The sequence below is a fragment of the Cnephaeus nilssonii genome (genome assembly GCF_951640355.1).
Source record: "Cnephaeus nilssonii genome assembly, chromosome: 19".
NCBI classification, from domain to species: Eukaryota; Metazoa; Chordata; class Mammalia; order Chiroptera; family Vespertilionidae; genus Cnephaeus; species Cnephaeus nilssonii.
In genome coordinates, this window is record NC_137090.1 from 18160558 (window position 1) to 18184141 (window position 23584).

General features: G+C 38.9%; 1 protein-coding gene across 1 annotated transcript; it reads left to right on the forward strand.

The window, feature by feature from the left end:
- The first annotated feature begins 210 nt into the window (after window positions 1–210).
- On the forward strand, window positions 211–22681 carry NOL11 (nucleolar protein 11). The gene is made up of 18 exons (XM_079797685.1): window positions 211–478; window positions 1839–1952; window positions 2067–2123; window positions 3188–3336; window positions 5624–5681; window positions 5994–6138; window positions 7743–7931; window positions 9227–9303; window positions 10844–10967; window positions 11437–11525; window positions 12464–12538; window positions 12953–13137; window positions 13288–13413; window positions 13550–13780; window positions 14361–14439; window positions 15336–15428; window positions 17879–17986; window positions 18151–22681. The coding sequence occupies exons 1-18, from the start codon at window positions 338–340 to the stop codon at window positions 18265–18267; spliced, it is 2157 nt and encodes a 718-aa protein (XP_079653811.1). The 5' UTR covers window positions 211–337; the 3' UTR covers window positions 18268–22681.
- Window positions 22682–23584: the final 903 nt, after the last annotated feature.

Consider the following 23584-nt stretch of genomic DNA (forward strand, 5'->3'; position numbering starts at 1 on the left):
ATATATATAATTTACATTCAGACACTTGCCACGGCCACCCTTCAGCCTCCCAAGTCCGCAGCTAATTAAAGCACCGCGGACTCCCAACAGGTAAGCGTTTCCCCGCCCCTTCTCCCAGCAGGAGTACATCCGGGACTCGCTGGGGCGTGGCCTGGGAGGTGGATTCTCACGCGAACTCCAGGCCCCGCCCACCCACGCAGCACACCCGTCGGAGTCGCAGGCTCCAAGGGCCCGTTTCTCTTTTGGTGTCTTCCCGTCATTCGGACTCCTAGTTCTCGCGAGAGAAAGCGCGAAGCCTGCCGGGAGGGATGCGCGGCGGTCCCTAGGTTTGCCCAAGATGGCAGCCCTGGAGGAGGAATTCACGTTTTCTGCGGTACCCTTGGGTGCCGGGCCTGACGGACTCTTAGGCGTGGAGCAGTGCGACAAAACAGACCAGTTTTTAATAACCGACAGCGGCAGGACCGTCATCCTCTATAAGGTGAGGCCGATAGGACCGTCATCCTCTCTAAGGTGAGGGCGATGGGATCGGAGCGCCCCGCGGCTGTCTCGCCCATTGCTGAGCGCGGAGCCGGAGCCTTGGGTCCCTCACAGCTGCAGAAAAGAAATCGTCTAGCGGGGTTAGCGGAAAGCCAGCTTGGCTCCTCGGGAATGCGGAAGGAAGGCTAGAATTTGATTTGGTTGTTTTTCCCGGAGAGAGAGGCATATTTCTGAGTTGCACTCTGCAAAGCGTCTAAGTGCACGTGGGCTAGACTCGGAAAGGAAAGGAAACCTGAGCTTCTGCTTCGAACCCCCGGAGGGACACGGCCTTGCCACATCCCTTCCTGGGGTCTCTGTCACCCCGTCTGCCCCCTGGAGGGTTTGAACGGAGGTTAGTCGGGCGGGAGGGGATGACTGATGTGGTGGGAACTGGTTTATCCCTGTGCCCATACACTTATCCTTTCGAAGAAACGTTTTGTGGATTTTTATTTTGTTTTTTGCTTTCTTAGTATCTTGATGGGAACCTTGATTACGAGAAATATGTTGCCAACTAACTACACGCTGTAAATCCTGGGGTTGAGGCTGGGGAAATCTACCCGCCCCGCCCCCTTTCCATCCTAAAGCCTGAAGACACACCTTTTAAGCAGCTTTATTTTTACTGATCGCGTAATTTTTAAAATCTGGGTCGCAGAATATAGTTTCCCGTGTGTTTAAGAAGCTAGATAATCTACTTTGAGGTTTTGGGAACAAGTTGCAAACAGTTTCCAAACTATTTGCCTGTTTTGACTCTTCGTATGACACTGTTGATTTTTACCTGAGCTGTCAGGTGGACTTAAAATTTTGCAATTCCTGCATAGGAATATAATGACTGTTAGCTACTCTTACTTAATTTCCCATGCTTCTGTTCAAAGTCACAATGGGATAAATTTTTTTTAATGTACTATTGTTTATATTTTTATCTTAACTACTTTGTAAAAGTATGTTATATTTTTAATTGTGGGAAAATACACATAACAAAATTAACTGTCTTAAACCATCTTTTTAAAGCATACATTTCAGGGTATTAAGTTAAGTACATTCACCTTGTTGGACAGCCATCACCACCATCCATGTCCGTAAAACTCTTTTCATCGTGCAAATATGAAACTTCGTACTTATTAAGCAATGACTGCCCATTCTCCCAGCCCCGGCGGCCACCATTCTACTCTCTCTGTCTGAGGTGGAATCATACAGTATTAGTCTTTTTGTGACTATTTTTCTGATGTAGGAAATCTTTTGAAAAACTATCATTTTAACTATAAATTTGATTGCTTTTATAGTCAGAAACTGACTCTTTGAATATTGTATGTTAATTTTACTAGGTTTCGGATCAGAAACCTTTGGGGAGCTGGTCAGTGAAACAAGGTCAAGTTATAACATGTCCAGCTGTGTGCAACTTTCAAACTGGAGAATATATTGTTGTACACGATAGCAAGGTGAGTTTTAAAACTTTTATATACATATAAAACACAAAATGTTCATTTAGTAGCTTAGTATTGTATATAAGTGAGCATTGGAATACTTTTTTTACTTATATGTTTTAATTTAAGGTTTTGAGATTATGGACTAATGAAGATGTAAACCTGGATAAAGTATTTAAAGCTACAGTAAGTCTTTGGCTTTTCCAATGTATTTATTAGCTTATTGGTGAGATGGAATAATTTGCATTGTTGTAGTAGGTTGTTTATCTTACTGCATCTGTGAATGTGAGTATAAAGCTTTTAATTAGTTTCTCATTCTATTTATCTTACATGTCTCAGTTTATGAGTTGATGTTACAAAATATAAAATTCATTATCTCATGAGGTTAAGGATTTAAATACCTCCTGAATGATAAATTTGTAGTTATTTCCATGAGTTTAGATGTTTGTGGTGTGTCCCTTGTGAGAACAACTTCACTGTGCCTTTCTTAAAATAGGTAAAATAAACCCTGCAAATTTCGTGCATTTTATATTTTAAGAGTGGCACATAATGCATTGAAAAAGAACCGTGACTAACTGCCTTTTTTACTAATGACCTAAAGTGTGTTAATTAACTGCTTCTATCTTATAAAATGAGAATCTCAAATTAGGTTAATCTAGGAAGTTCCTTCCATTTCTAAATGTCTAACTCTATAATTGGCACATTTTAGAAGTAGCTCATAATAAAGCTGATTCAGATATAAATGGCAGTTGTTGCCTGGACCCTTGAAACTTCTAACCTGCTGACTATGCTGTTCCCTGGCTCCAGGCTTTCCATTTACCTTGTAGTAACATGGTCCTGAACTTTATACAGTGGGATTAACTTCTTTTCTTGGGCTTGCAGGCTATGATTGTAATTATGGCATCAGTCTTTAGCTCCAGAATCACTTATTAGTGGCTCTATTTGTACTGCTCCCCACCTCCAGTTTTGGTTGTAGCCTAACCTCCAGTATTCACAGTGGAAGGATAAACTAAAAATGATTACTTAAGTGGGAGAGCAGGGAACAGGGTAGACAGATAGGAGCAAAAGTTAGACTTCTGTATGTAATTTATGTTGTAGATTTGACTTTGAAACCATACATAGTTATAAAACAGAACTGAATCAAAATGAAAACAAATCAGTTCTTAAAATAAGCCTTCTCTAAATGTCTTTATTCTAGTAGGTGGCAATTGGTTTAGAATAAAAATTAAAATATTCTTATGTTCTCGTAGTTGTCAGCTGAGGTATATAGAATACATTCAATACCAGGAACAGAACCCTTGGTGTTATTCAAGGAAGGTGCCGTTCGTGGTTTAGAGGCCTTGCTTGCAGAGCCCCAGCAGAAAATTGAAACTGTTATCTCTGATGAAGAAGTGATTAAGTAAGTTCTAATACTTGTAAGTGAATTTTTACCAAAATGAAAAGGCACTTTGCATGTTTTTTTATAACACTGATTGCTTTGTTAAAAAGCATTTTGGCAGAAACCGGTTTGGCTCAGTGGACAGAGCATCGGCCTGCAAACTGAAGGTCCCAGGTTCGATTCCGGTCAGGGGCATGTACCTTGGTTGCGGGCACATCCCCAGTAGGGGGTGTGCAGGAGGCAGCTGATCGATGTTTCTCTCTCATCGATGTTTCTAACTCTCTATCCTTCTCCCTTCCTCTCTGTAAAAAATCAATAAAAAATAAAATATAAAAAAAGCATTTGGTTAGCCCTGGCTGGGTGGTTCAGTTGGTTGGAGTGTCGTCCTATGCACCGAAGGGTCTTGGGCACATACCCAGGTTGTGGATTCCGTCCCCAGTTGGGGTGTGTACAGGAGGCAACTAATCGATGTTTCATATCAAAGTTTCTCTCTCTCCCTTCCGCACTCTCTCTAAAATCAATGAAAACATATCCTCAGGTGAGGATTTTTTTTTAAAAAAAAATTTTGGTTATGAACATAATGAAAGCCTTATTAAAAACCACTTATAAAACGTTGGCTGCAATGACAAACCTCAAAACCCTCTAGGGTGATAGATGACTGAGGAAACTGTAAGATTATATGAGTCTGTTCTGATGACAGAAAACTGGATAGTCAGTTATTTGAAGATGAAGTGGGTAATCCCACACCAAAATAATCTTTGTTTCTGTCATATTGTCCTGACTGCCATAGTTAGAATCCTTACCCCCTGAGGAAATGTGCAGCTTGTTAGTGAGAGGATAGTGTTTTGAGCCCATCTGCTTTCCCAGATCCTGGAACAAAACCAAGAAAATGAATCACCCAAATGATAGCAGGAAACTTCATGATTTCATCTCTCTCCAATCCCCATTTTATCACATTTCCTGATGAGTTAACTTGCTCTCCAGGTCCACCTGAATCAAACTAACTTTCTAAAAGTCAAAGCAAAGATCTGTACTTAGTGAATAGTGTGGACAAGGACAATGACCAGTTAGCTCTATCTTGGACTTCCCTTGAAGTGTGAACAACTGGGGAAAAAATATAGGTAGAGGATCTGGGTTAATAGCCATTTTGTGAAAAACTGGCCATGCAGTCTTGATTACAAGCCCTTTTCACATTCCTGTGCCTAAGTTCCCACTGTCACTTTAAAAAGGCAATTGAGATTCTAATGTTTTTCTCCAAATGCTAGTCCCAAAAAATGACTCTCAAAAAGGGAGGGGGTCCTTCGCTGGTTTAATTCTGTGGTTAGAGTGACAGCCTGCAGACTGAAGGGTCCTAGATGCCAATCAAGGGCAAGTACCTCAGTTGCAGACTTGATCCCCAGCCCTGATTGGGGCATGTGTGGGAGGCAACCAGTCAATGTGTTTCTCTCATATTGATGTTTCTCTCTCCTTCCCCCTCCCTTACACTCTCTAAAAAAAAAAACCTCAATGGACCCCGGCTGGCATTGCTCAGTGGTTGAACATTTACCTATGAACCAGGAGGTTACTGTTTGATTTCAGTCAAACCACACGCCCAAGTTGTGGGCTCCATCCCCATTACCCCATTAGGGGGTGTGTAGGAGGCAGCCATTCGATGTTTCACTGTCAGGTGCATCTCTCTCTCTCTCTCTCTCTCTCTCTCTCTCTCTCCCCCCCTCCCTCCCTCCCTCCCTCCCTCCCTCCCTCCCTCTCTGAAATCAATAATAAAAATATATTTATAAATAAATAAGTAAAATTTAAAAATCAATAGAAAAAATAACCTCAAGTGAGGATTAAACAAAAAAGGCGGGGGCGAGGAGGGTAGAGGCACCAATAAATTTGGGAAACATCATACTGTCACACTCTACCCTACCCACTTGTAAACTTTATAACTCACATGATTGTCTTTAAGACTGGGAAGTTCAGCAACTTGCATTTAATCCACAGATGCATTTGACAGAGAAATACCTACTAATTCCTTCTGGTATATATAGGGTGGGGCAAACGTAGGTTTACATTTGTTCATATGGAAAATAATACAATAATATTAAGAGTAACTTGCGTATTTCTTATACCTACAACTGTAAACCTACATTTGCCCCACCCTGTATTTTGGGACACTGAATTAAGTGTTCTCTGATGTCTCTCTCTCTCTCTCTCTCTCTCTCTCTCTCTCAAAATATAAAAGATATTTTCTTAAATTTAGATTGATGGTATGTTTCTCTCAACTGATGGTTTAGCATTTTATACTTTTTTTTAATTATTTTTTTAGGTGGACGAAGTTTTTCATGGTATTTAGGCATCCTGCCTTAATCTTTATTACTGAAAAAGTAAGTGAGATCTCTAATTCCTGGGCCATAGTGTATAACATTTTAAAATCACTTAATTATTTTTAAAACTAAAATAGGACTTGAGTATTTCTGTCAAAGATTATGTATTTTGTATCTTTTATATACTAAAGAGCCTACTGGCTGTATTTCTATGCTTAACTGAAATATTTTATAACGTTTAAATTTAATTAGACAATAGGTTTTTAAGCACCCATTAAAGTAATTAGAATGGGGTAACAAATGGTTTTAACATTTAAATATAGTTGGTTGAAATGAGAGTATTTAAAAAATAAAATAACTTTTTTTTCCCAGCATGGAAATTACTTTGCTTATGTACAAAAGTTTAACTCAAGTGTCTTAAGCAAATATACTCTCTTCCTTGGAAAAGAAGAAAAATCTGTTATACAGAGTTTTACTGCATCTCTGGATCGGAAATTCATTTCTTTGATGTCATTAAGTAAGTATTTTTCTTTGAATTTGCAGTGACTGTAAATAGAGGAATATTACAGGATAGTACTTGTTTTTGCAGTTTTCTGCTGTAGCACTTCCCATTTCCTTACGAGCATTTATACCTTCACTTTTTGTACTTTGCCATGTCTGATCAAGCTTAAGTCATTGGTTCTCTGCAGGTAAATGTTACGTCTTTAAATTTATCATAAGCAGTAAATAATAATATAACACTAACAAAAAATAAAAAATCACCTTTAATCTTTATCATGATAAGACCAGGTTCTTTTATATAATAATTACTGAACTGTAAAGTATCTAAGATTGTTACTAAATGGCCCTCCATTTCTTTTTTTCCCAATCTTAAGATTTAGTGTGCCCTTCTTTGAATGGAGGCAGGTGGGTAAAAAGAACCTAACAAAGCACTCTAGGCCTAAGCCAACCAGTGTTTTACATACTACTTTAATGCCTTGGAGTGTACCTGTATATAATGGTATAAAGTATAGCCCCAGTCATGCCTAGGCTAGGAGGGAAAAAAACTAATGCTATACTCTCCCACTACCCTTTTTGGCTTCTTTTGAAGTTGTTTTGAGAAGGTTAAGGGAGGAAAAAAACAAGAGCACTATTTAGAGAACATATGAATTATCACAATTAAAAATCTTTGTGAAGTTTTTCAGTTTGCAAATGTTTGCAATAGCTATTAATAAAAATGCTTCCATCATTTATCATTTCTAGGTCATTGGAATCTGCTTAATGCCTTTGCTTGACAGGGACTGGTTTTCTTAAAGTTTAACCTATAGGGCATATTTATTGTTAAACAGAAGTGTGCAGGTTATATTTTAGCTTACTGAACACTGAAGTAGGGATTCTGAACCACAGGGTCCTAAAAATCTTCCTGTAACATATCTAGAACCACCTGGAATTGCCAAAATTCAGTTGACATACAAAAAAATAGCAATTTCATATGGTTTTCAGGGTTATGAGGTAACAAGTAATGTGATGTATAAATCAGAATGCTACGGTAATTTATTTCTAATGAGAGATATATCCTTTCAGTGACTAGATTTTCTGTATCCCTGACAATCTCCTGTCATGTTTTATTACAGGTATTGACAGTTTTGATTTCTTGGCTATTAAGACATTTCTTACTAAGATTTTTATTAATGATACTCCTTCCTTAATTTTATTTTATTTTTTATTTTATTTTTTAAAAATATATAGTTATTGATTTCAGAGACGAAGGGAGAGGGAGAGATAGAAACATCAATGATGAGAATCATTGATTGGCTACCTCCTGCATGCCCCCCACCAGGGATCGAGCCCACAACCCAGGCATTGCCCTTGACCAGTATCGAACCCAGGACCCTTCAGTCTGCAGGCCGACGCTCTATCCACTGAGCCAAACCGGCTAGGGCCTCCTTCCTTATTTTTAAATTTGTACTATATTCTTAAGTGAAAGCAAAGAGTGATATGATTGGCACATTTGTTTATTTTTCTGGTTGGATCTTATATCAAAATTGATAAAATCTTATAAACAACCTAGTACATATATTTATAACAGATAAAGATTTGTTCTTTATCCAATACTGAACAACAAATACTTGTTTTCAACAGGCTCAGATGGGTGTATATATGAAACCTTGATACCAATACATCCGAGTGACCCAGAAAAAAATCAACATCAGAGGGTAGTTAGATCACTGCTGCTCAAGACTGTCGTGTCTGGAAATGCTCAAAATGCACTCAGTGTCCTGGATCAGGATCATGTAGCAGTCCTGGGACCACCACTACCAGCTTCTAAGGGTAACTAAAAGCAAATCAATAAGAAGTCCTTTGGATTTTTCCTTCAGACTGTTCCTATAGGTCTTTGACTTTCATCTTGCATTTGTTAATCTTTCAAAAACATTTCCTTGCATCACTACTTTGCTCATGACTCATGTCTTAAAAAAGAAAGAAAAATTGCAGGTGTCAATGCCAACCCATAGGCATTTGAAACATTGGTAAGCCTTCCCTAGAGCATTAAATTCATAGCTTGGCCGCGTTTACACAGAATAGAAATCCACTGGACTTGGACAGCTTGAAATTTGGGGACTACTAGTATGCTTTTTCGTTTCTGTCACTTCAGAGCAGGATTCTCATCATCACTTCACCCCCAAACACCCCTGCACACACACAGACTTGGAGTCTATCATGAAAGACCCAGTTGTTCCTGGCCAATGCAAGATTGGGGTCTCTCCACCTATATTATAAAACTCAGAATCTATTGCTTACCACTCAGGTCTCCTCACAGTCTAGACCCCATTCATTTTTCCCGGTCTCTTCTCCTAACTTCACAGCAAGAACCCTCTGCTCTATTCAGGCCGGGCTCCCTGTTGACTACAAACTTGATATGCCCATCCTCACCTGTGTACTTTGTTAAGTTTCTCCTGCTTACAGGCACTACTAGTGATAGCATGGCTGTGTGCCAGGCATTTTACTTAAATTATCTCATTATCTGTATCATGTTATCTTCCAACAAACTTAAGAGAAAAAGTACAGTTATCCTCCCTATTTCACACAAGTCAGGAAACTTGGGCGTTAGGCAACTAAATTGTGAACTAGGATTCAGCCCAAGCAGGTTGACTCTAATATGCCATGAACCTCACCCCTCTTAAGTCCTGGCTCTTAACCATTTTACTATGCTGTGCTTCTGTCTCTCAACCCCCCTACTTCCTCTTCCTGGTTCATGCTCTACGTAGCAAAAAAACCAGTAACCACTGTTAGAGTTGTATCTTAACCTGAGATATCATAGAGACCTTCCCATACCAGCATTTTGTTATCATTAACTTTATATTTTTGGGCATTTGAAGATTTATAGCAAAATTGAGGGAGAAGTACACAGATAGCTTATATATACCCTGCCCCCACACATAACATGTGTATTCTTCTTTTCATAAGGTCTAATTCCTTTGAATTTTGGTGGCAATCACTGTTGTCATTACTCAATAAAGCAAAACTTGTGTGTTTAACTATGACTCTTCCTTTGTCTCACCCACAAGGCATCATTTATTTATTTATTCTTGGGACTTACTTATTCTGAATTTCTCTCTCTTTCACAGAATGCCTCTCCATATGGAACACAAAATTTCAAACACTGCAGATTTCAAAAGAATTACCACAAGGTACCAGTGGTCAAGTAAGTTTTTGCACTTGGGAATTTTTTTCAAGTTATTTTTGTGCCTAATGAAGAGACCTCTTTGTTCTAAATATTTTGGCAGTTTTTTATTATAAGTTAAATATTTTTTAACCCAAAAGATTATATTTAATCCAGTTGTTTTACTAGTTTCCTTATATAAGACTAAATTATAGCTAGTTTTAGATCAGGGAGAACAATTAACTAATCATTAAATTATTTTGGTTTTTAGCTACTCTTTGGGTTGGTCTTTCCCCCCCCACCCCCCCACCCCCAAATTGATTTCAGAGCGAGGAAGGGAGAGCGAGAGAGAGATAGAAACATCAATAATGAAAGAGAATCACTGATCTGCTGCCTCCTGCATATGCCACACTGGGAAATGAGCCCACAGCCCAGGCATGTGCCCTGACTGGGAACCAAACCTGGATCTCCTGGTTCATAGGTCGAAGCCCAATCACTGGGCCACGCCGGCTAGGCTGGTTTGGTCTTTTTACTTTTGTGTTTTGAACTATACCCTTTTATAGTTCTTTTTTTAACATATCTCTGTTATATGTTACTTTTCCTGTTAGGTTATATGTTAAACATTATTATGGAATTACATAAGAATACTTTAAGTGCCCAGCTGGCGTGGCTCAGAGGTTGAGGGTCAGCCTATGAACCCGGAAGTCAGGGTTTGATTCCCAGTCAGAGCACATGCCCAATTTGTGGGCTCAATCTCCAATGGGGGGCATTCAGGAGGCAGCCGATCAATGATTCTCATCATCAATGTTTCTATCTCTCCCTCTCCCTTCCTCCCTGAAATCAATAAAAATATACTTTTTAAAAAATACTTGCTCAGGGGTCCTTGTCTGTTTTGTTCTTTGTTGTGTCTTCACTGTCTATCAAAGGTGCTCAATGAGTATTGGTTGTTTAGTAAGTGATTACTCATATCTAAATCAAGATAATAGGATTTAATGATAATTGTAATTCTAGAATAAGGAAACTATATTTCTCAGCATACAATTTAATTCTAGTTTATTTTAAAAAATAATTTTAACAAAATTAATCACAGTTTCACTACTTTAACAAACTTAGTTTTGATTTTCATGTTCCCTTGAGTTTTTTGTTGATATACCTATTTTTACAATTTTATAATTTGAATCATTAGATTCTGTTCAATTCTGCCCTTTTTACTTAGTACATCTTATGGTGTGCCCATGTTGCAGTTGCCTTGGTAATATTTATCATGTTAATAGATGTGTAATAGTGATAATATTAATTTTAAATACTTAACGTATATATCAATCAGATTTTTAAGAGTCGAGAGTATCTTTTAAATTTTATGCTTCAGTCAGACATCGGCAAAAATAAGAACTATGTAAACCTACCCAATTAATAAGTTGTACATGGGATTATTCTGAAAAGTTGCTTAACTTTAGCCTGTCCTTTTATGTTTTATTAAGATTGCTCATACCATAAATTATTGTTATAAGTTATATGACTTTGTTGAATCAGATCATAGAAGTGGGGAAAAATTATTACATTTTTATAACTTTTTTTGTAGCTTTGGTATTATGGGGAACATTTATTTATGCTACATGGAAAAATTCTAACTGTGATTCCATACAAGTGTGAAATGTCATCATTAGCAGGTGCTCTTGGAAAACTCAAACATGGTCAAGATCCAGGTAGGAACTTACTAGTTTGTTTGATTAATATAAACAGCCATCAATTTACAGAGTCTGTTCTTAATGTTGAAATTTGCCACTGATTATTGGCATTTCCTTGTCCCAGGTATCTATCTACCTTGGGAACAGGGCACATTGCAGGTGTTGCCACAGGCAAAGAGCTACACTGTGGTTTTGAACACCAGTGTTCTTCTGACTTTTGGGGCACGGGGAGAGTCCCCCAGACAAAATCATTAATACCTCTACCCTCCCTGGTTTACCACCCGTCTCATCTGTTGGCTTAATGTTGCTGGGCACATAGCCTTTTACTATACTGTGACGTACTTATCTGGGGTTATCGGTGAAATTAAATGGACAAGCCTCTCTTGAATTGTGCGTAAGTGGTGGTGGTTTTTTTCTTTGATTGTTTGGTTGAGTAAATAACATAGGTCAAAGAATGCTAGAAATTGTGTATTTTTTATTTTCTTAGGCACTCAGACCATGCCTCATTTTGTAAATTGGGAAACCTCTCAGGGATATGGACTTGGATCCAAGAACTCAGAGCCATCAAAGAGAATTGTAAGTTTGGTCATCAAAATACAAATATTAGTGCAAATATAAAATGGGGAAAGGCTGAATTATTTTAATGATTCATATCTGTACAGCTCTTACAGCTTTGATTTTAATGGTGGGGCAGTTTAGAATATATTTTTATTGATTTCAGAGAGGCAGGTAGAGGGAGGGAGAGAGAGAGAAACATCAATGATGTGAGAGAGTCATTGATCGGCTGCCTCCCGCATACCCCTACTGGGGACCTAGCCCACAACCGGGTCATGAGCCCTGACTGAGAATTGAACCGTGATTTCTTGGTTCATAGGTCAACCAGTGAGCCACACTGTGGGGCATGATGGGGCAATTTAATTCTTGAACTTGGTAACCCTACAGCATTTATGTAAAAATGACACACATTGTCTAGTAGTTAATTTTTATGGGCATGTTTTTAGGTAAGATCCTGGTGTGAAAATGGACCAATTCGCAATTAGTAAAATACCTTCCTGAGTATAAAGATTTTATTTTGTGTTTAAAACACAAAAAACTGCCCTGGCCACATAGCTCAATTAGTTAGAACATCGTCCCTAAGGCCTCGACAGCGCACATACAAGAGTCAACCAGTGAAGGCATAAATGAGTGAAACAACAAATCAATCTCCATCTCTCTCTATCTGCTCCCCCTCTCCCCCATCCTTCCCCTCTTGCCCTCTCTCCCTACCTCTCTCTCAAATCAATAAATAGATTTTTTAAAATTTTTAATAAAAAAAACCTTAAAAGTATTAGACATTTAAGTTACAAGTTTAAATAAACCAACTTTTCACTATAACAAAATTAAATTATTAAAAAAACCTTTGTGATTAGAACATAAGTTTGCTAGTCTCTTTTTGGGATGTTTTATATTCTTCTAAATGTATATTGGAGTTTTTTTAATTATTTTGAGATCCTAATCAATTTACTTAATTATAGTTAAGGAGAAGGACAATTGAAGCAAGTGTACAGCCAGAAATTCCAGCATCCCAGCAACTTTTATCAACCATAAAGGTAAATGAAAAAATATTAGAAATAAGAAAAGTCAAGTGATTAAAAGAAATCCTACTTACTTTTCATTCTATCTTATTTTTATGATCATTTTTATAGCTATAGCTAACACTTGTATAGTACCTTAAGATTTTCATAGTGACCCAATATTTTGATTTATTTGACTTGTGATGGTGGTGCCCTCATTCAGCTTTGCATTGAATGCTTGTAATTTATCCTATTAAAGATTTTTATTTCTAAACCCTTGAATTTTTTTTTTCTTTGCCATTTGTCTTTGTGCAGCAAATTGTCAACTCCATTTCCACAGAAATTCATGGATGCCGTTAGTGAGTTAGAAAATTTGAGCTAGGGAACCTTTAAGTTCAGAGTGACATTTATTAATGTATCAGACTGAACTCTTTAAATCTGCCCTTTCAGAAAGATTCAGAAAAACACATTGAAATGGAACTACGTAAATTTTTGGCTACTAAGCGGACACCTGACTTTCATACTGTTATTGGGGACATAGCAATAGGACTTCTGGGAAGATGTAAAACAGAACCATCATTTTATCCGCGGAACTCTCTGATGCAGCTTATCCAGATGCACGTGCTTTCTTACAGGTAAACGTTTGCACACCAAACTTTACATGCATAACTTTTTTTACCTTGTTTCTTATAGTTCTAATTTTCATGCTCTGAAAAACCTTATAAATTATTTGCAGTTGAGATTTTTCTTAATATATAAAGATGATACATGTTTTCTTTTCTTAGCTTGTGCCCCGGCTTAATGGAAGTTGCATTAGAAAAGACAGATGTACAGATGTTGCAGCTCTGTCTACAGCATTTCCCTGACATTCCTGAAGCAGTCACCTGTGCTTGCTTAAAAATGTTCTTGAGGTAAGTTAGAAGCCAATGGTCCCCTTCCTTCATTACATTTTTAATCTATTGTGTTGTTTGAATGCTTAGAAAATGAAAAATTTTCCAGTAAGTTCAAAGAGCGATAAGACTTATTTTCTTTTAATTAACATGATAGCATTGGTGATGACAGTCTTCAAGAAACAGATGTTAATATGGAGTCAGTTTCTGACTACAGTGATGCTGTACAAGATGAGAAGATGGAAGAGCAAATGGGAATTCTTCAAAATGGCTTCAATCCTGAAGAAGATAATTGTGGTAACTGTGATAAAGAGTTAAGTGAAAAGCCTCAGAACACAATAGAGGAGACCACTTCGTGCCCTGTAATACCAAAAAGAGCAGCTCTCCTGTATCCTTTGAAATAGTTTTCTTTGTATTGTCTCTTTTTGGGGGTATAGTCAAATGCCAAGCAATAACTAAGAAGTGATTAGATAATTTAAAGTGACTTTTAAAAATTGATTTTAAGAGGATAGGGAAAGAGAAACAAACACATCAATTTGTTGTTCCACTTATTTATGTATTCATTGGTTGATTCTTGTATGTGCCCTGACCAGGGACCAAACTGGCAACCTTGGTCTATTGGGCCAACACTAACCAATGGACCAAAAACCCAGGGTGGGTTTTGTTATTGTTATTGTTTGTTTGTTTTGGGGGGGGTAGTTTCTGTTTGAAAATGGATTACATTCATTGCTACACTGAAACAACTTACTTGTTTTCTTATGTCAGAAGCTATACTCTTTCAATTCTAAAGTTGGTATTCTGAGTAAATACCACTCTAGTAATTAGGAGGATGTTCAGTGGTAGAACTCTTCTAGAAAAGTAAAACTTTCATATAAATTTTTAAAAATTATTGGGAAAGGGAATTATTCATACTTTTAGTAGAAAAGACTTTAATTATTGGTATAAGATTTTCCTTTATTCCTAAGTAGAAATGCAGTTCTTCATTCAGCATATAGTGAATCGTTTCTTCTGCCTCACTTGAAAGACATCCCAGCACAACATATCACTGTAAGTGTTCTTATAAATCCAATAGAATTTTACTTCTGGTTTAAATTTGCACCTTCACTCCACCAGCTTTTAGGGCATTCAAAAGGGTATGAGCTCCCTTCATGTGAATAAGAGGTTCCACAGCCCTCATTGTGAGAATTGGTCCTGATGCCAAGCCTGAAGGCCAGGTTAATCCATCCTAGTTATAAACTATTACAAAAATTGCCTAAAGAAGGATTCTCTCTTCTCTACTTATTATCCTCCTACATAATAAGAGAGGAATATACTAATTATCTGTTACACGCAACCTCACGCCATAACATCACGGCCAACCTACAAGTGGTGGAGAGCTACAGGAGGGTGGGGCATTGAGCTACCAGCAGTGGAGAACCACCAGCGGTGGTGGGCGGTTGGCCAGCTGAGGCAAGTGGCAGCGAGCTACTTGTGCACCGATTTGTGCACAGGGCTACTAGTTTGTAAATAAAGTCCCTACTGCCGAAACCGGTTTGGCTCAGTGGATGGAGCGTTGGCCTGCGGACTCAAGGGTCCCAGGTTCGATTCAGGTCAAGGGCGTGTGCCTTGGTTGCCAGCACATCCTCTGTGGGGGGTGTGCAGGAGGAGGCTGATCGATGTTTCTCTCTCATCGATGTTTCTAGCTCTCTATCCCTCTCCCTTCCTCTCTGTAAAAAATACATTTAAAAAAATTTAAAAAAATAAATAAACTCCCTACTCACCCTTCCCAAACCAGATGAACTCCTCATTGATGGCAGGGACTGCAGTTTTACTTATTTTTGTGTCATTAGATAGTAAAATTCAGTAATGGCCTCTTAAAATTCCTTCCAGTCTCTGTTAGCTTTACATATAGAGAACATATTTCTATCCAAGTGATAAATTGTCCTTTTTTTCCCCCCACCCAGCTATTTCTCCAGTATTTGTATTTCCTTTATTTGAAGTGTAATGAAAATGCTACTATGACTCTTCCTGGAATACACCCTCCAACCCTGAACCAGGTGAGATCATTTTTTAATTTTTATTCGGTGCTTGGGAAAGTCTGTTTATTCAGTTTATATATAGGGTCAGAACCTGGAATTCAGTAACTGATTTCTCCTTGTCTCCTAGTCCATATGAACTTCCTTCCTCTACCTGTATACAAACCACTGGAGTGGGATCATCTTTCATTTGAGTTTTAAAGTTATAATTCTACACGAAATAACATAAATTTACCTTAAATTACTGCTTCTTTTTTTTTTTTTGCATTTTAATTTCTTTATTGATTAAGGTATTACATATTTGTCCTTATCCCCCCATTACCTTCCCAACCCTCCTGCTTCATTATTGTGATCCTTTTCAAGAATTTCCTTAGCCTCATTGGGAGAGGGTGACAAGTATCCTCCTAATAACCTCTTAAAAATAAGAGAATGATGCCCTAGCTGGGTAGCACAGTTGTTTAGAGCTTCATCCTCGTACACCAAGGTCCCAGGTTCAATCCCCAGTCAGGGCACACACAAGAATCAACCAATGAATGCCTCAATAAGTAGAATAAAAAAATCATTGTTGTTTTTTTTTCTCTCTCTCATTCTCTCTCTCTCTGCCTTTCCCTTCCTCTCTCTCTAAAATAAATAAAAACATGTTAAGTGAGAATTTTTAAAAACTTATTGTGGTTTAAGAATGTGTTATTCTAATTAAGTATTTCAAACACTCAATTTTATTTTGATTTTAAAATAAGTTAAAAAATTTTAAGTAGTGGGTTTTTATAGTTGAAAGATCTAATAATACCATAGTATGCATACTATTCTGCAATTTGGTTTTTTCAGTCAATACTATGTTTTGGACGTTTCCTGGACCAGTATACATACATCTGCTCATTCCCCCATCCTTTTTAACGACTATATTCTATTTCAGTTTATGGAAAACCTTAATTTGTCAGTCCCCTAAATAGCAGCAGTTGAGTTGTTTACAGTTTTTTGCTATTGTGAACAAACCTTCGTTGGGCATCTTTATCTAGATATTCTTGTATATTTTATTAAAGTACCTTATTGTAGGTCTACATTTCCAAACGGTGTAGTTAACATGCAAAGAATAAGAATACCTGTTGGGTGAATGTCCATAAGCAAAATTAATGAATAAAAGATGCACACATTTTTTGTTTTGAAATGGTAGATTACCTTTCGGAAGGCTTGTGACAATCGGTACTACTACCTCAAAAGTCTGAGACCTTACTCTTTGCCAGTCAAATAGATAACAAATGGTGCTTTATTTTAATTTGCATTTATTTGATAATAAGAGTGTTGGACCATCTTTTCTTGCCTATATTACATTCTTTTTTGTGAACTGCCTTGTTGGGTTCTTTGTTCATTTTTCTATTGCATTTCATGTCTTTTTCATTTTGGCTTATAAAGTATTTGTAGTTTTATTCCCAGTTTCAGCAGTAAAATATATACTTCTTAAAGAATTCTTTGTATTTGATAAAATTAGCCTTTTTTTTATCAAGTGCATTATATTTTTTCTATCAAAATTATTAAATTTTTTTTCTTTATGGCTTTGTTGTGGCTACATCACGCTTAATGCCCTTCCCACTCTAAAATGTAAAAATAGGCACAGTATTTTTTCCTAGTACATTCATAGTTTCTTTTTCTGTATTTAACTCTTCGATACATATAAAATCTATTTTGGTGTAAGGACTTTCATGGGTATCAGCTTTCCCTTCTCCCCCCAGACAGACATTGGTTTCCTTAATACTTTTTCATGACAGTGATATTTGCATGTTAACTACACCGTTTGGAAATGTAGACCTACATATAGGGTACTTTAATAAATGTATAGCAATAATTTTATTTTAATTCATGGTAGCTCATCTGTAATACTCACCCTTTCTTGGGGCATAGTTTATATTTCAGAATAGGAGATAACTGCCAGTAATTATAAAAAAATAACTTTCCCTTGAACTAAATATCACTGTAGCTTTCTCTTTACTGATGAATACTACGGAAAAGATACCATTATGCTTTTAAAATAGCAAGTATAAAAGCAGAAAAGTGCCCTGGCCAGTTTATCTCAGTGGTTAGAGTACCGGCCCATACACCAAAAGGTCATGAGTTTGATTCTCAGTCAAGGGCATGAATCTGGGTTGCAGGTTTGATTCCCCGCGGCCCTGGTTGGGCACTGCAGGAGGCAGCCAATCAACATGTCTCTCTCACATCTATGTTTCTCTTCCTCCCTCCCTCGCTTCCACTCTCTGAAAATCAATGGGAAAAATATTCTCAGTTGAGGATTTAAAAAAGCAGAAAAGAGCCTTTTTATATTGTTTAAAATTTCTTTTATCTCTAAACTAAAATTTTCAGGTATTTGTAAGGAAGAGTTATGTTTTTATAACTGTTTGATATAATCATGGATATTGGGAAATGAATCAACCTAAAATTAAATTTAAAATCTTAATGTTTATTTTCCTGTTTACTTTCAGATTATGGATTGGATATGCCTACTTCTAGATGCTAATTTTACTGTTGTGGTAATGATACCAGAAGCCAAAAGTCTACTATTAAGTCTTTACAAGTTTGTGAAATCTCAGGTGTGTAATTATTTGATCTACACTGAATTCATTTTGTACCCACGTATCACCTAAATTATAATTTATTCTTAAATTTTTTTTCTTGAAATAGTTGTAACTAATAATTGAGGGCTTGTTCATATGTGGAGTGATAGTAAAAGTTATTCTGAATTTTTTTTCTTTAGATATGCATTTGTTCCGAGCTCAACAAGATTGAAGTAAGTTTTCGTGAGCTACAGAAATTGAATCAAGAAAAGAATAATAGAGAATTATATTCAATTGAAGTGCTGGAACTCTTCTGATATTACCAGTTCTCTTTCATAGACGTTTTATGAAGCTCTTTTAAAAGTGAATTCTTCCCACTCATCCAGGCAAGAGATGTGTTTTGTTTGTGACTGTCTCTCAGTGACAAGAGAAATGTGTCAGAGTACCTAGACCATCACTTATTGATGCTCCTAGGTTGGACTGGAGGTCTCATGCGAACCTATCCTGGTTTATGGACGTTGAAGGAGAAAGTTCCGAAACTTTTAAAAAATATGTAACAGCTATTTTTAAGTAAACTTATTTGTGATACTTATAAAAGTCTAATTTCTTACCATATGTTTTAAATAGTTCTTTTAATAAAAAGTCACCATTCTAGGAAGAATGTAGTATTGTCAGTGTCAGAAGCTGTCCCAGCTCCTCTGTGCTCATAGCCGACAGCAGCAGTCAGTTCCACACGCGGGGTGGGGAACCATGCTTGCAGAGGCAGGGGCTTGTCTTCTGCCCTTTCTTCCTGGTTTTGTTTTTGTTAATCCTCACCTGAGGATATTTTTCCATTGATTTTTAGGAGAGTGAAAGGGACAGGGAGAGACAGAGAGAAACATCAATGTGAGAGAGATACATTGATTTGTTGCCTCCCACGAGTGGCCCCGGGGAATCGAGCCTGCAATCAAGGTATGTGCCCTTGATCAGAATCAAATTCGGGACCTTTCAGTCCGAGGGCCAATGCTCCAACCACTGAGAAAAACAGGCTAGGGCAATTTTTTCCTGTTCTTGATGTACTTCCACTCGCCTTTTCTTCCTAGACATTGAACAATACCTCTTTCTACACATTATCTCTCAGATTACCTCCATGATTAGTTGATAATTTAGGTTATAAAAACATTACTAAATAGTAAAAAACAAATAGTTGATTGACCATAGAATTTCTCATTTTAACTCTTTGGATTTAGGCCAAATGAATGGTTTTATGTAGGAGAAATAGATACTTTTGTTTCTTGAAAGTAAACTCGTTTATTTTGTTAAAAATGAAATCAGTTTCAGGTGATGAATTAAGTTTCCCAAAAGTAACTTGAAACTTTTCTGAGCCATGAAAGTCTCTGTTGAGTAAATAATTTTGAAACATGTTTACTTGAAGGGTTACAATATATATTTTTAAATTTTCCTATAAATTGTAGTACATAAAATATAAGTTCATGTGTGATTCTAGAGCCTAAATTTTTAGAATTTTGACTGTTTAACATCTGCATTAGAGAAAGGCTTCATTTTTGTCAGGTTCTCCATGTAAAGGAGTTATATCTATGGTAGTTAACAAACATGTTCTCAGTCATTATTTTTTGTTAATCCTCACTTGAGGATATTTTTCCCATTGATTTTTTAGAGTGGAAGGGACTGAGAGAGAAACATCGATGTGAGAGTGACACATCAATTGGTTGCCTGCTGCATGCACCCTGACCAGGGCCAGGTATCAGACTTGCAACCCAGCACATGTCCTTGACTGGGAAATGGACCCGTGACCTTTTAATTCATGGACTGCCTTTCCAACCACTGAGCCACACCGGCCAGGGCTTCTCAGTCATTCTTTTTGTTTTTCTTTCTTTCTTTTAATTCTTTATTGTTTAAAGTATTACATAAGTCTCCTTTTTCCTCCATTGACCTTTCCCCGGCCGCCCCCAACCCCCAGCACATGCCCTCACCCCCCTACTGTCTGTGTCCATTGGTTATGCTCATATGCATTCATACAAGTCCTTTGGTTGATCTCTTACCCCTCACCCCCCACCTTCCCTCATAGGGTGGACAGTCCCTGTCATTCTTAATCTCTTTTTAATCACAAAAGAAAAGAAATACCAAAGATAAGAGCATATATTAACTGTCATGCTTATTTTATTTAATGAAATCTCTTACTCAGACAATTTAAACAAAAGTGATACAGTATTTCTCAGCAGAAATGGAAAATGCTGGTCTCCACAGTGTATATTCCCTTTTTTTATCATTTTTGCAGAACCATTTAAGAATTACTTTCAGACAGCCAGATATAAAATTGTGGATTTCTAAGCTTTTTAAAAAATATTTTTAGAGAGAGAGGATTGGAGAGGGAGAGAGAAAGAGAAATATCAATGTGAGATGTGAAAGTGGAACATCAATCAGCTGCCCTGTGCCCTGACTGGGAACCAAACCAGCAACCTTTTGGTGCACTGGATGATGCCCAACTAACTGAACCACACTGGCCAGGGCCAAACTTTTTTTAAAAAACGTTGAGCTCTACAGTAACAAATCCTTTATGATTTAGAGATCCATCTTATGGGGGTTAAGATTATTCAGGATTTTTACACTTTTTAGATTCTGATTCATGATTTAATTTATAAAAACCAAAAAATAAGAGACATCTCAGATTTGTGAAATTTTTTTAAATAAAAAATAAATTCTGGTTTTAATAAAAACAAGATAAGCAACTGCATTTCAGTGGCAGCCAGTTCATAGACTGACATTTTGCTCTTCGTGACTCCTGGTTGAATTGCACTCGAAGGTGGTTTCGGCAGTGCAACCAACATAACTTGCTTGGTCAGGGATCAAACACATAGAGGCCTTAGAGCAGGGAGAGGCCAGGCGAGTCCCAGCACCCTCAAACTTTTGTCTTTTTTAACAGATCTTCCTTATAGGATCCTTACAAAGTCTACTGTAAAGTTTAATGATTTGGGTTGTAAGTATGATGGGAGCAAATTACTGATGCTTAAAGTAAGTAGAAAATTTTAATTGCTGTTAAGTACTAGTTGCAAATTGTTTCTAGGTTGCTTATAGTTTCTTACTAAATTTAGAAATTAAGGATTTTATTAGGACATACAGAGACTTGTTTTCTAATTGAGATATAATTGATGAGACTCTTACATGCTGAGTTCTGCAAGGCAACTCCCACAGCTTTGTACTAGCAAAGCTGAAATGTGACTACATTATACTATTCCACTTCCTTTAATCATCATCATCATCATCATGAAAGCATATCCAAATCAGTGGTATATTTTGAAAATTTCTGTTTACTACAGACAAATTTCTTGAGAAAAAAACTACTCAAAATTCTGGACAACCTTTTTACATTACTGGCACCATTTTAAGTTACCTCCCCACAGCCTTTTCACCTCTAAGAAAGTATATTCTTATTAAAGTGTTTTAAATAGCCGAAACCGGTTTGGCTCAGTGGATAGAGCGTCGGCCTGCGGACTCAAGGGTCCCAGGTTCGATTCCGGTCAAGGGCATGTACCTTGGTTGCGGGCACATCCCCAGTAGGGGGTGTGCAAGAGGCAGCTGATCGATGTTTCTCTCTCATCGATGTTTCTAACTCTCTATCCCTCTGTCTTCCTCTCTGTGAAAAATCAATAAAATATATTTTAAAAAAATATAAATAAATAAATAAATAAAGTGTTTTAAATAAATGTCTGTTATGGTTGCCCTATTAGTTTTAGATCACATACTAAGATTATTCCTAGATTAACACAACGAGTAATTAGTAGAATTGTGCTTTTTTGTGTGTTAGATACTTTTTATGATACTTTTTTTAAAAAATATGTTTTTATTTATTTCAGAGAGGAAGGAAGAGGGAGAGAGAGATAGAAACATCCACAACGAGAGAGAATCATAGATTGGCTGCCTCCTGCAAGTCCCCCACTGGGGATCGAGCCCACAACCCAGGCTTGTGCCCTTGACCGGAATCGAACCTGGGACCTTTCAGTTCGCAGGCCGATGCTCTATCCACCAAGCCAAACTGGCTAGGGCTATGATACATTTTAGATCCCAGTTGCTATAATATTCTATTCTTATTTTCAGACTTAGAATATAAGGTATTTTTGTTTTTTAATTGTATTTTAACTAATAAAACAGATGTGCATTTCTGTACTTATCATTTAAGCTTATATTACTACTATATAGCATATCAGATTGTATAATACTGTGTGCCAGCCATTGTTCTAAGTGCTTTACAAATATTAATTGATTTAATACTCTACTCTTAACCCTGCTGAATAGTCCCACGAAGTAGGATTTACTTTTGAGGAAAGTGAGGCACAGACCAGTAAGGTAACCTTCAAAGTTCAAGTAGCTAATAAGTATCAGGATTTGAACCCAGGCATTCTAGCTCTAGCATTAGTATTTTTTGTTCTTTTTTTTTTTTTAATGTTTGTTATTTAAAGTATTACAGATGCCGCCCCCCTCCCCTTTTCTTTTCCCCATTGACTCCCTCCTCGGTCTCCACCGCCTCCCCAGGCCTTCACCACACTATTGTCTGTGTCCATGGATTATCCTTATAAGTTCTTTGGTTAATCTCTTTCCACCTCCCACACACACACACACACACACGCACACACACCTCCTTTCCTCTGAGATTTGTCAGTCTGTTGCATGTTTCCATGTCTCTGGCTCTATTTTGTTTGTCATTTTATTTTATTCTTTAGATTCCACATATAAGTGAGATCATGTCCGGGTGAGCCTGGGCCCCGGGTCCGGGTGAGGCCGCGGGCCCCTGGATCCGGGTGAGCATGGCCCCGGGTCCGGGTGAGGCCGCGGGCCCCTGGATCCGGGTGAGCCTGGGTCCCGGGTCCGGGTGAGCCTGGGTCCCGGGTCCGGGTGGGGCCGCGGGCCCCTGGATCCGGGTGGGCCTGGCGAGGCCGTGGGCCCCTGGATCCGGGTGAGCCTGGCCCCGGGTCCGGGTGAGGCCGTGGGTCCCTGGATCCGGGTGAGCCTGGCCCCGGGTCCGGGTGAGGCCGCGGGCCTCTGGATCCGGGTGAGCCTGGGTCCCGGGTCCGGGTGGGGCCGCGGGCCCCTGGATCTGGGTGAGCCTGGCCCCGGGTCCGGGTGAGGCCGTGGGTCCCTGGATCCGGGTGAGCCTGGCCCCGGGTCCGGGTGAGGCCGCGGGCCCCTGGATCCGGGTGAGCCTGGGTCCCGGGTCCGGGTGGGGCCGTGGGCCCCTGGATCCGGGTGAGCCTGGGTCCCGGGTCCAGGTGGGGCCGCGGGCCCCACCCGGATCCGGGTGGGCCTGGCCCCGGGTCCGGGTGGGGCCGCGGGCCCCTGGATCCGGGTGGGCCTGGCCCCGGGTCCGGGTGGGGCCGCGGGCCCCTGGATCCGGGTGGGCCTGGCCCCGGGTCCGGGGTGGGCCGCAGGCCCCTGGATCCGGGTGGGCCTGGCCCCGGGTCCGGGGGGGGCCGCGGGCCCCTGGATCCGGGTGGGCCTGGCCCCGGGTCCGGGTGGGGCCGCGGGCCCCTGGATCCGGGTGAGCCTGGCCCCGGGTCCGGGTGAGGCCGTGGGTCCCTGGATCCGGGTGAGCCTGGCCCCGGGTCCGGGTGAGGCCGTGGGCCCCTGGATCCGGGTGAA